The sequence below is a fragment of the Onychostruthus taczanowskii genome, unplaced genomic scaffold, assembly GCF_017590055.1.
Source record: "Onychostruthus taczanowskii isolate IOZ18803 unplaced genomic scaffold, ASM1759005v1 scaffold82, whole genome shotgun sequence".
In the NCBI taxonomy this organism is placed as follows: Eukaryota; Metazoa; Chordata; class Aves; order Passeriformes; family Passeridae; genus Onychostruthus; species Onychostruthus taczanowskii.
In genome coordinates, this window is record NW_024506112.1 from 3,384,662 (window position 1) to 3,398,766 (window position 14,105).

Here is a 14,105-nt window from a genome sequence, read left to right on the forward strand (position 1 = left end):
AGAATAATTCTGGGGAGAGCACAGCCATTGCAGCCTGAGGAACATCAGCAACCTGTTGGAGAGAAGCAGAGCATGTTCATTAGGCAGAGACTTCAACAACAGCAAATAAGGGATCTCTTCATGTGGGGACATGTTCTTCATGTCTTGGCTTATTATTCACCTAAGGGTAGCCACTGGAGGCATGAGCATGTTTTGTGATTTAATCAGCGCACAGTATTCTACAACACATATGAGAGATGGGGATTTATTTCCCCTGTTAGTTTGGAGGAAAGGAGATAGGGATCTTTTCTTGGAGGAACTTTCCATGAATATATCTTTCTATTGTTTATATTAAGTGCTACATCAAAAGTGCATACACATTCACAACATCATATTTCACACAATTTTATTTATAAAATTGTAATTATCTAACAAATTGCATATAAAATGATTTACTTCAAGTAAATACAGAATACTGCACGACTATTAAAACTATTGTATTGTCCATCATAAGTGTATTAAAACATTCCTAAAAAATGCCTCTATTAAAAAACAAAATCCCAAGAACACAAGTAGCATGACCAAGACCATTTTCAATAGCTTAAAATGAATTACCAGGAAGTTGCATTAACTTCCTAAGTAGACTCCAGTTACATCCATCGAGATCAGCATGTGATACAATACCACAGTCTAATGCTAAAGATGACAAGTAATACATTATGCACCTGATCTATGCTTTTCTCCTAGACTGAAGGGAACCAGTCTGAAATCAGAAAACAAAAGCTCAAGTCAAACTCTACTGGGCATGCAGTTCTGTTATAGCAATACTTTCAATCGGTAAGTGTAGTTGGCTTTTACAATCAATTTTACAACTGATAAAAAAGGAACACAAGAGAATACATTCGTATAAAAAGGAATGATACACAAAGGGTAAATATTGACACCTTGCTGTACACCTTCAGATGAACAAGAGAGAAAGATTCAGCTGGAACTAATCTGGAATATACATATCAGAAATGGATCTGAGTCACAAACTCACATCCCAATCTTCCCAGAGCTCAAGGTCCATCTCTACTATGTACACAGCGTGAACATGAACACACATACAGATGGAGCTTTTTCCTAACACACTTACATTGCCAAAAACACAAAAGACAGCTAGCAGCGCTGCCTCGTGCACACTAGTAGTACTTCCTCATATACTGCATGTTAAGAGAGACAGATTTTTTATTTCTTTTTTTCAAGGGACAAAATTTGGTAGCTAATGGATCAAGATAGTATTATTTCATTTGTTTTAGACAGTTTCATCACTTGTTAGAGGTATCTGGAAAAGATTCAGAGAAAAATGAAAAATGGGAGGAACTGGAACATTCAGCAGTGCTTGACACCTTTTGAGGTCTAAAGGTGATCTCCACCCTAGGTATTTGCAGAACTGCTATTTCAATGCACCCAAAAGACATACACAGCAAGAAGGGAAACAGAATCAAAAATTCAGACAATAGTTTCTGTCATAACCAACCATATTAGCCAAGACCAATTTTAACAAGGGCATCTCTAAAGTAGTAAAAACACAGATTGACGTCCAGAACAGTTCTTATAGCACCATTTTTAATCCTGCCACAAGTGGTGGCATTCTCCCATAAATGGTAGGAGGTGCTGCCACCAACTCTCCACTTTACAGTCAAATGCTGTTCTAATGCCAAGCAGCAAAGGGAAAAGGCAAGGGAGGCCCTGCCACTATCCAGGGCCCAAAGGGCTGGCCAGGGCTTCATCTTCTTCAGGGACAGCTACCCACCCACAGGGCAGGCACTGAGCACGGGCATCTGAGGCACTCCTGCTGCTCCATCAGGGCGAGGGACAGCCCAGACAACCACTCAGGACTCTCCTGGTAGACACCTTTCCTCTCCATAATAAACACTTTCAGGGTGAAAAGCAGTCATGTGCAAGAATCATTTAATCTGCATGCTACTATTTACATTTCAAACACTATTTACACACCAGAACTACAATGAGCATCTCTCTCAAAGGGGAGAGAAGAAGGCTTTTGGGACAGAGTACACTTGAGCAAGCACCCCCACAGCTTCAAACTTTAAGGGGCACAATCAAAATTATGTATTTTAAGCATAAAGATCCTACTGCTACCAAAACAGACATGAAGAGATGAAACAAACATTTGTCCATTAGGCTATTAATCAAAAAAAACCCCAAACCCAAACAAAAGAAAGGCCTGTGAATACAGAGGGTATTTAGAAAGCAGAGGATCAAGGACTGTGATGCCCTCTGGCAGGGCTCAATGGGATATATGGAAATAGCTTTAAAGCCAGTGCTGCTGCTGAGCTACCAGGCCTTGTTAGCAACGCCACTACTCCACAGGACTTACCCAGCAAACAGAGCTGTTTCCTACTCCGTAAGCCTGACAACAAATTTCTGAAAAACTACTGCACATTAAAGATAATTAGGCTGATCTCTGAACTCACATGTACCCCACCACCACACCAGGCAGGAAACTGCCATGGAATCCTAGTGCCTACCACATCTTATTGCTTTAGACACTGAGCCCACATAGCCAGCAGTTGTGCTTTAGTTGCAGTTCACATGAACTTTTCAAATTTCCTGGAAAAAAGTTTGCTTGTATTTGGCAGGCTTTGACAATAATACATTGATTTCCAAGGCCTCCCACAAGCTTTCACAACTGGACACCTAAGCTGCTGAGTAGTTGTTGATGGGACATTTCTAGGACATCTTACCTGATCTGTAGACAAAAAATGTGGGATTTAAATGTGTAACAGACAGCTAATCTTAAACATTCAGTGCACACCCATCAAACAATACAAAAATGAGTATATAAGTATCTCCTAGGAACAAGGGAGTGAGAAGGATCAACATCCACAGCAATAAAGACAAGCTCTAGAAAAGTAAGTTATCTAGTGGTTTTTGTAAGAACAGTCAGTCATTCTGGGATTCAGCAGAAGTGTTGCACATTTGTGTGTAGATGTGCAAGTTGTGAGAACAAGAATTGCTCAGCCTGGAGCATTTACCCTCCTATCAGTCTGACACTGCCAGCTGCACGGCCAGCAGACTGGAACTCGGAGAACAGCGTGACAAGACAGAAGGCCAATACAGTACAACTGCAGAGATTCAAGTAGAAGAATGAAGCCATCTTCAGAAACTCAGAGCAGCAACAGCAGTATTCAAGATCAGTGGCAACAAGTAATGTTTCTGTAATTAGGCTTTTTGTTTTCCCTCCAAACCAAAGCCCAGAATCATAATCAAGGCTCTTTGGTGGAGGGGTTATTTCCTCAACCCCACTTCCCTGATTCCTCCCTGCACCATTTTGTCTCAGTGCAGCAACACTGGTGCTGATCATCTGTCTGTCCTGCCACTATCAGGCAAAATGGTATGTCACTGGGGGAAAACAGCCAATAATCCCTCAAATTGAGGAGTGGCTAAGAAAAACATAACGCTGTGCTGAGGTGGAACCAACTTTATTAAGGACAATGAATTATAATTGCTTTGAAAGGCCTTAAAAAACACTCTGAGTCATGGCTGGCCTTTAACAGCAAATACCAAGGGATATGGAGGCTGCCTGATTCAGAGCCAGTCAGTGGGAGTTAACCAGAAGAGGATGAGGTAATGCTCAAAGATGGGAGGACAATGGGTCTGTCTGAGGCATCTGTGAAGCACCAGCGTGCCCATCACCAGGCTTCAGAGGGGAGAAAAACCACGGCCAACTAAAGCACAGGAAGGCAAAATGTGCAAGGGTACATATATTCATTTGTTTAAGGGTCACAGGACCAAAAAGGGCCTTAACAACTCACCAGATGAGTCTTCTATCTATCCCCCAGAATAGGGAAGTTTTGAAAGCAATGTGTTCCTCTCGTCTATTCCATATACCCTCTGTTTTAGGAAATGCAACTCAGAAAGATGTTGCATCCTTACATGGAGGTGCTACACAACCTTTGCCACTGTCTGACCAAAGCAGGACCACAGCTTTCAGGACTGGTATGGAGGTACTGAGAAGGGTCATAAAACACACTACATTTATACAAAGTGCAATAAACTATCCAAGCCATGGTCAGGTCTTTAACTTCACTATTATTAGTGAAGAAGAACAAATCAAAAGCACTAAGCTGGATGGAGCCTGATTTAAGTCTTCTCCACTATTTGTGCTTTTTCTCACATTCTGCTTTCTTGTGTCCAATTCAAAAGAGTCTGTCTTAGCTGATCCTAATAAATGCTTCTATTTTAAGATTTTTATTCTGTGGCTTCAAGAAAGCTCTTTGTTGCCTTTAGAGCAAGAAAAGGAGACATCTCCATAGCATGGATTTGTTCACTGGAGGTAAGGATTTACTCTGACAAAAACTGTTCTCTCCAACTTCCAAGAGAATGGGAAATGATCTTTCCATAATCACATGCATTTATCAATAAATAAGTTTGGATTAGACTGTATTAAAACATATGCACATATTTAAAGCACTAGAGTGTCACAGATTCTTATTCCACAGCTCATGCAAGTAAAAAGAATTAAAGAAAAGAAAAAGAAAAAAAGAAAGACCAAAGTCCCAACCAGGAACAGACCAAAGAAACGAGCTTAGCATGAGTATGTCAAAGCATTAATATCAGTGAGATCCCTAAATACATTAGGTTACACTAAATTTCAGAGAAACAAAAGATTTTGCCATATCAGATACATAAGTTTTGATTTTTTTAAGTTAATATATAATTCATTCTTTGAATATTATTCTTCACTTGGACCCAACATCCACACTGCTTTCATACATTTATACAGTTATATTCCATCCTTGCCTTAAGAGACTGATATCCAAAGGTATGGCAGCAACCCTTGTTCGTCAAATAAAAAACTCCTTTCCCTTCATACAAGAGTGGAGAAGGAAGAAAGATCTTGACAAAATTAAGCAATTCTCCCTTCTGCTGATTCCAACCTCAAAGTACTACAGCGAGATAGTTGGAAGCTTGCATAAAAATAATTTCCCTTGTTTTAAAAACAATTTTTTTTACTGTACAATAGATGCATAGAAAGTTGCTTCCTGCTTCATGGGTTTAGGCCTGTAGCTATGTTTAGCTGTGAAAACAAGAAGATTGTTCCTTTACAGAGTGGTGAGGAGATAGACCATCTCAGGAATATTTGGCAGCTATCAAAGAGCTCATGACATGAAGAATAAACAGCATATCCACAGACTACAACAATGCAACTCTGTCTCACTGAATACATCAATTTAAAAAAGTGTCCACTTGTTACTCAAAATCAAGAATACAGTAGAGATTCACGGCTCAACAGCTTTCAAAGTGGTGGTTTAAAAGAAAAAAAAATTGTCAGTGAGCAGCAGATTTTCAATAGCCCACTCTTCTCTCCCCCACCCCAAAGAAACACAAGTTCACTGCAATATCAGGAACTTAAACTTGAGACTACTTGGGAGAGAAGGCTTCCCTGTCACCCATGTCCATACAGCTTGGTGTCGGAGTGACACACTGGAGGTTTCAGAGGGTTTCAGTTGTCCAGTGTCTTGTTGTGGTTACTTCAGCAGTTTTACCAGCTGGCTCTGACAGCCTCAATGTCACTAACCAAATTCTGGGCTAAGCATATCCCAAATATCTGGAAGAGACAACAGTTTATTCATTTGGAGCATTAGACAACTTTTCACACAGTCAAACTCCTTAGGTTATACAGAACTTGGATAAGAAAGAAACAACAGAGGCAGAAATTAAATTAACCCTAAGCACTGGAAGAAGAAAGAATATTGCAGAACTCCTGTAACCCCAGTATTTTTATGGTGGCACTGGTATCTAGTTAATTAACAGTTCTAGTCTTGTTTCAAAGCAACCCTAAAGGTTCTCTGCTGCTCATTTAAACAGCACTGGAAACAGTTGCTCTGTACAGGCTTGAAAGTCCCCACATAAGGTTAATCTTACGGAGTGTTAGTTTCAACCTGCTGAGAGCTGAAAAGAAAAAAATGTATCCCTGTAGATAAAAATTAAGTATTCCTCAACACAAAGAAAGCCTCATACGTTTAGTTCCCACTGCTAAAACCCAGACAACTGGCACTGCATTTCCCATTCTCATATACAGTTTCCCCCCTCATATATTAACTTGATCTATTATTCCTCTGTGCAACTCATTCCAGGGAACACGATGTTTACCTGCAGTAATGCTATCCCAATGAATATACCAGCAACTATGGTAAGGTTGTCCTGCAACCATTTCTCAAACTGAGGGACGCAGCCCTTAGTGTAGATAACAATCTGCTGATCAACTTCCTGCCAAGGAGAAGAGGGAAGAAGACAGAGATAATTACATTCACTACACCATGAGCAGAACATTCTCCTCTTGCAATAGGGATTCAGATCCTTAACATACAACATTAAAAAGAAGGGAAAAAAAAGCTTACTGGTTTTTGCCTTGCATCGTAGCCACACTGAGTATTAATAACGTCTTCCTAGAGGCGGGAGAGAGAAAGAGAGAAGAGAAGAGGCAATTAGTAAAATGTCTCCCAAACACCTTAACCCAACTCCCTGGAATTGGTCCTGCATGTAATAAGACAATCACCCAAACCGTGGTTAGCATATTGCTTTAATTAAAAAAACCTTCCTCCTTCACTCTGCGCTATTAATTATTTGTGGCAAACAAGAGCATGCAGTCAAAAAATTTTTATCTCTCAAGTCAGCAAGCTGGGAAAACCAGCCCTCCACCTGAGTGAACTCCATGTTCCAGATACAAGCATTTAGTAAAGGAAAAGGACTAGGGAACATCTATGGTAAGTGAAAGAACCTTCTGCTGAAAAGATTTTGTCTGTACTAAAAAATACACCAAGAGTACTGTTGTCATTTTCAGGGTTCAGTCTGTGCAGAATGAAGAGGCAAAAATGGGCAGTTCTGTTGCCGAAGCTGCAAGTTCTTTCTGAGAATGTCTCTAGAAATATGTACAGCTCCTTACCAAAACCTGAAAGAAAAAATAACAGATGGAGTAATGTGCTCTTACTGCCTACTCTTTCTTATAGGAGCTTGATACCAATGGGAAAGGAGGGGCTTTTCCTACTCCCTTTCCTTTAGTACTCCCAAAGCTTAGGTAACCAAATGGGCTCTGGCAGATTTTTCCCTAGTGAACAAGTGCTTCCCATTGGCAGCTGAAGCTGTATTTTTACTTTGTACACAGTTATTTCATGGTAATAAAATGAAGCATGAAACTTTTGGCATCAGCCACAATGGCAGCAAAATATTAAGTTACTGACTTATCATATAATGACAGTGAGTAGAAGAAGGAGTACTCAAGAAAGTGAGAAAATCAGCCAATCTTAGCTAGGTGTACCAAACACCACAATTTAATCAAATTGTTGGAAGTGAGAAAGACAAGCAGTGTCTGTGGATGGATTTTAAAAAGCAGCCATATAGAAAAAAGTATCTCCTATCAGCATGGAAAGCTCCTCTGTTTCCTCATATTGCAGGATGTCCAACAGGTTGCATTCTGTCAGCTGCCAAAACTGGATTCCCTTAATGGATCTTCAAAATTCAAGCAACTTTTATCTCCTAATGACACGAAAGCTTCTGTTTCAGGACCTAAGTGCCACAGACTACAAGGATGTAAAAGCACCTAAGATTCTGACAGAGGGATTTTAAGTTTTCTTCCTTGTTCTAAATGCCTACTTGTTTCATGATTAATGTCTTCTGCCTTTAACCTTGGAATTTGTTAACCAAAAAATGCAATGGAAATAAGTAAGTTTTCTAGACTTGTCTGTACAAGAATTTGGAACACTTCAACCTCCTTAACTACATCAAAATGAACTGTGATAGTCAAAATTTGTTTCCAGAAACTTATATTAGCCTGCCTTAAACTTACCACTTCCTGATTCAAGCTAAACTAAAAACAATAAGGCATCCACGTAACTGTTTGCATCAGTCCAACACTGAAACCTAATTCTAAAAGGGACAAATCTGCTTTCCCACAGAATAAGCCTGAGTTTATCACTGCAACTGAATCAATCACAGCTTGGTTACAATTATTTTATTTTCATGCATGACTTCTAATGTTTTCAGTTTTTAAAGGCCATTAAGGTTGTTTCCTTACAGTGAATGTGATTTATCTTTCAATTTCTGATTGCTGCATCACTATGCTAACAAACTGCACAGCCATTTACACAACTGAGAGAAAGAGAGAACTTTAGGATGGATTATGTATTTATAGGATTACCTTCTACTGCTGTCACTGCTTGGGTTTTATAACAACTGTATTTTTAAAACTGGGTTGTGATGACCTCTGTGTGGGTGGGTGGGCAGATAGGTAAACAGCAGAAGGAATCCTAAGCATAAGGTAATGTTTGAACCTAACCCACATATTGTTTTAATATCCCATTTAAACATTTTCAGCTATGTTTGTAAGAAAAATTCAAACTGCTGTGAAGTCACATTCATTGCAGAGGAACCAGAACCAGCTTGGGCCATAGGCAGTGCCTTATCAGGAGAGGGAGAGCAGCAGCAGCAACTGGACGTCAGGAGCAGCGACTGCACTGCATTATTAGCAAGGCAGGAAGCACCTGAGGTGCCTTTTGGCAACTTGCCTAACTTCAGTCTGTGCTAGACTAACATATTCAAGGAACTATAAGTCATTCCAGGTGAAGACAAAGCCACAGCTGAATTGCTAGATAATAAAAGCACTCAAAGCCAGCTTCTTTCGAGCTATATAAAGTCAAATGTATACAGTGCTAGGCACGTAACAGTTTCCATACACACACCCGTCCCTGTTCCAAGCCTTTCACTGTTAGTGAACTGATTCCCTACACTTTACTCTTCTTTATCATATCCATATTAGCAATGCATGGCTCCAACATCTTCCACTTGATGATCCAGATTATAAATATCTTAAAAGACATGAAAATTTACCTAAAAGCTGCTCCCACAAACAATTTCTGACCTTTCAAGTCTGATTTCAGGTGACTGCAGTACAGGCAGTAATTTTAAAGTTAAAAAAGAGTATGTAAAGATACCCATACCCAACTGAACATTCTAATGCAAACATATCAGTTTCTCAGGGCACAGACTCATTCACTACCATACTGGCACAAACTGGGTCAAACTGGCTGCAGCCTCAGGACATTGCATTAAATAATGGATAATACCTCCTTTAAAGTGTCTGATCTTAAGGGTTACTGTTCTGATGAATTTCAATTGAAAGCTCACATCTTTCAACTCATTAAGTGCTTCTCCTTTTTATACTTGCTAAAATTAATATGTATGTTCAGCCAAGCCCATGGTTCTCACTTTTTAATAAAAGCCACAAACAATGAAGACTTAAGTTATGAGTTTTGCTGACTGCAGAGAAGTTAGTGATTAAGCTGAGCTGCAAGAACAAAAAAAAATACAGGTTGGTGAGAAATTAATAATTAGGCTAAATTTCCAGAAATAAAAAAGGAAAATCTCGAAGCGTTATTTATGACTGGAACAGCACACCCATCCTCCCTCCAGACCATCACTTACAGCAGGGTCTTTAGTACAGCAAGAGAATGGCACACCACAGCGCTCTCGGCTCGCGTTGGAATCTGTACAATTGAAGTAAATATTAAGGTTCCAGTCATCGGCTCCAAAAGCCCCACAGCACTGCCACTAGAACAAAAAAAGAAGAGCTTCTTAAATTTCAGAATGAAAATTTCAGCGTTAGTAACATGCATGGCTGCTGCCAGTTTCCCTCTAGCTTTCAAAACAAAATCTGAGACTCCCACTGCTTTCAATGAAACTGTCTTTTTTTGTTTGGTTGGGGAGTTTTGTAATTTTTTTTTAAGTACCACTCCAAATGGGTAAGTTGTTCCAAAGTTATCATGTGATTAAAGTTACGTTCACACCCTGCTATGCTGCTCTCTGGAGAAACCCGTCGGTGAGCTGATAAGCCTACACAATACCACGGAGTTGCACAGGCCTACAAGCTCAGGCCCAAGGGACAGCAGAGCCAAGAGTACAATATTCTGTTCAGTCTAACGAGCCCTGGATTTTCAAAAAAACAAGCTCCAAGGGCTACACTGGTACAGCTACTCCTTTTCCTAGTTTGGGGGAACTTTGCCTGGCTGTACATCAGACAGTGTGAACACACTGTTCCCTGAGAATCACACACTGAACAATGAATACCTTTAGTGAATCCTTCAGAGAGTAAATCTGCCAAAGGCAGGCTTAGTGTGGCGAAATATGTTGAATACACAAGGAATTGATGTGTTTTGCTGAACATACAAAGAATGGACTGGAGACCTGTGAAACACTGACAGCTTACAGCAAATAAGGAGCTAGACCAACGAACCCATCTATGTCAATTAAAAGAAAAAAAAACAACAAAACACAATCACATTTTTAAAAGCATTGGAATAGCCATTTTCTCCTTCTAGATGTAGCAGTTCTCTTTGCAATACCTGACATGTTGTCTTTATGCACTATCTCTACCGGTTGAAGAAGTAACTCACTCTCACAAGTCGCACTGCCCTGGCCTACCTGTTGAGTACTATTGCACTTAGGAGAGAAAGCCTTGGGAAGTCATTGCAAATTTGGACTGTAGCCTTTGGCTGCATAAAAGTGGACCGCTATTTCAGCTTGTGGTGACCTCTGACCTTCTTGCAAAAGATTCAAAACAGTGCAAGGATCCACATCCTGTTACTTACCATTTTTCCCCCAGGCACAGAGAAGCAACTCAAGCATTGAAATTATTTTATTTGCAGAATGTACAAAAATTAGTAAACATGAATTTAACCAACACTCAGCCATGTTAGCCACACAGTGCCAGAATCAAAGAGGACTTCATCAACACTGGCCAGAACTGAGTACTGGAGAGGGAAGGTACTGGCAGACCTTGTGTGCAAAAGTCAGTGCAAGACTTCTTTACACACACTGATAAATTACAGAGCTTAACCAGCACAAACAGGTGCACCACTGGTTTCACCCTTCCCTCCCCAAGTGCAGATGTGGCATCAGTTAGAGGTGCCCTACAAGAACTCTACAAGTGGCCCACTTCATTAGGCTTATTCTACTAAGTCTAATTAAGAAGAAATAAAATTGTAGTTTCATTTGGACCAACTAAATACCTCTGCCACTCTGCAGTGTGGTGTAGTACTTCTAACGTTGCTAAAACTACACCAACACTCATCTCAGGACCAAATGAAACTCAGAAAATGAGTAATTTCTTAAACAGATGTGATAGCTTTTACAATAAATATTTTAACTTTGGTGCATTTGACATACTATCTCTAAGTCTTCAAGAAAAGTTACCCCAAGTCTCCATCTTGTTTTATGCAGTCATACATCAATAAAGCCACTTTACATAGGTGCTGTATTTTTGCAGAAGTTCTGTAAAAACAAATATAAATATATTCAAAGGCATTAAATGCTAGAATATTTCTGTTGCTCCTTGAAGAAACACAACAGATGGAAAGTAAAACATAAGAGCAGGTATTTCTTAAAAGTAAGCTTTACAAAATAATAAACATAAAAAATAAACTTACGTATTCCTGTGTGAAGTCTATGAGGTTTTGTAAATCAATGTCATCTCGGTATGCTCTGATGTTGTTGTTTATAAAGAAATACAGCTGGTCCTTTATCCAGTCTTTGAAAACAAATGCTAGAACACCAGCAGTGAGCTCCAAGAAGAAAATAATTCCAAGAAATACAGAGAACTATGAAGAAAATAAAAAAGGCTAAAATTATTTTCCTTTATGACCAAAACATTTCAAAGCTCACAATTATCTCCAGTGATAAGGCTTTATCTGTTTCAGTGCAAATTCAAGCCACTTTGGCACATAGGAAATTTTAAATTAAAAACACACCATTTTTATTGTAAGCATTTTCATGGTATTGGAGCTGTAGAACAGAAATATATTCTAACAAATAACAAATATGCTAACAAATGGCCAAACTTTGGACATTTCACTGAAATTTACAAAGAGATCCAAGAGAATTCACTGTAAATTTCAAGTCATACATAGGGCCCTTGAAAACCAGTCTTAAATTTCAACATAGGCACTTACATTTTAGAAGGCATAAACAACGAATGAAAAATGTGACTTTTTCTTTAGATCTACGTGACTTGTTACGTGACTTTTGCTTTAGATCCTCTCACTGGCAAAGCTTTGCCTAAGCAGACAAAGCAGAAATTGGTAACAGCAGAAATTAATTAATGACTAAGTCACCACGGAATGTCTATGAAATTACTCACATCCACATTAAAACTAAATGAGGCTGCTATGATTAATGCAAATGCAATGGATGCCAAAGGCATTACTAATGATCCACCACTTTCCCTAAGCATTTCCACTGAGTCTACACTGTTTTAAACCACACAGGGGTCCTGGTATACTGGAAGTCCATCCCCTTTGCAACTCTGCCTTTGAGTTTCACTTTAATATGCTCTCTGTGTGTGTTCAGATACATTTTTAATTTCTCCTGCAGCTGCTGCATGGGAAGCTATTTCTGGTACAGCAGATGGGTTCATTTTAGGCAAGCTAAGAGAAGCAAGGAAGAAGGAAAAAAAGTGTTACAAGTTGCTTTATAAATGCCTCGAGAACTGTGACTCTCAATTGCCTCCTCCCCTTATACAACATGTCTGTGGGAGCCAAATGTGTCACTTGGAGGTAGTTATTTCACTGGAAGCTTTTTCATGTATATATTAACAGTTAATGGTTATGAAGACACAACTGTGTCTACAGGCAGTGCCCACCTCTGGAAAGGGGAGTGGGGGAGGAAAGAATCTTCTTTATTATGAATTTTCAATTTATCTAAAAGAACATGATACTGTTACCTTCATTTTCAAAAGTCACAGAAAGCGGCTACTTAGCTGAAGAAGTTCTGCAAACTGAGGTTCATTTGTATACCAGCAGCTCCTTCCCTAACCAACAATCCAGCCCAAAATTCAAGAAAACTTCCATTTTCTTTCTGCATCCTGGACGCATTCTCCTCCCCTTCTCATTCTCAGGCCCCAGCACTGAAAGCAACACAGCCTCTTCCAGTGAGCTGAAAGGCAGGGACTGAGAGTATCAGCCAGACTGAGGATATTGTCACAGTCCTGTCTCCTCTGAGGGGCCCTTGCACAGCACAAGTCACATGGGCCACATTCACTGCTGCACCTACATCCCTCATATTTCATAGGCAGCTTGTTATGGACTCCAAGTTCAACACAGATTCTCACAAGAAATTTCTGTCTTTTTGTGACAGGGAAGCAAAACATTAGGCTACATTCATATGAAAATCAGTACTTCCTTGTTATGATTTTTACCATCAGTAGTTTTGAGCTTTATTTGAGCTTTAAAAAAACACAGCCAGTAAGCACCAGAGACTGAAGAGCTGTAACTTGTTAAAAGCGAAGTGCTTTCCTGGTATTCTGACACTGGATAACACCTTCCTCTCCAAAACACATTTTAAAAGCTTAGCACAGTTAAACAGAACAGACAACATGGCATGCAACATAAATGAGCAATGTCACATTTACAAAAGCTACTTACAAATTTGAGAAGAAAAGTGTTTTCTCGTAAAGCTCCAATGCATCCTGCAAATCCCAAAATGAACATAACTCCTCCTACCACTAGGAAGAGCCAAACAGGATCAAAGCCTCCCAGGTCAGTGATGGAGGAGATATTGGACAGCACTCCCTGAGAAAGAGACAATGCCAAGGGATAAAAAGTATGTTCAGCTTTCTGTTGTACAAATTCTGCCTGCATTTTTCTTCTTAAAAAAAAGAAGAAAACTACAGAAAAATAAATGTTCTGCAGTACAGCAATTAAGAAAATCTTTGTATCCCAAAAGAGACAAAAAGTGCAATTATGTGCAATATTTCTGAATCAACGTGTGAAAGAGTAACAAAATGTTCTTGAAGAATTTTCTGTGAGAAACCCACAGGGCATTTTCTGCTTATGCAGCTATGAGAAGTAGCGTGCCAGAAACTCAGAACAGAACTTAACTCTTATTACCCATGCTGAGATACATTTTATATATCACATACTTAATCTATGTAAACACAGTTACATGTTATATAGAAAAAAAATGTTAAAAGCAATAAAGCCACCTTGAATTTAGCATTTATTCTCAGTATTTACAGCAATTGTCAGAAATGAGAAGTGAGCTCCTAGGTTGCAGCATCTCAAAACAAAAGT

General features: G+C 39.4%; 1 protein-coding gene across 1 annotated transcript in view; it reads right to left on the bottom strand.

Moving 5' to 3' along the window:
* Positions 1-368: 368 nt before the first annotated feature.
* The window catches only part of TSPAN5 (tetraspanin 5), an 81,115-nt gene continuing 67,378 nt past the window's right edge, over positions 369-14,105 (bottom strand). The window contains exons 3-8 of the mRNA XM_041424549.1: positions 13,458-13,604; positions 11,466-11,636; positions 9,466-9,591; positions 6,387-6,434; positions 6,139-6,255; positions 369-5,593 (exon numbers count right to left, since the gene is read on the bottom strand). Of these exons, the coding sequence (XP_041280483.1) occupies positions 5,528-5,593; positions 6,139-6,255; positions 6,387-6,434; positions 9,466-9,591; positions 11,466-11,636; positions 13,458-13,604 (675 nt within the window). The 3' untranslated portion in view covers positions 369-5,527. The remainder of the gene's footprint in view (positions 5,594-6,138; positions 6,256-6,386; positions 6,435-9,465; positions 9,592-11,465; positions 11,637-13,457; positions 13,605-14,105) is intronic.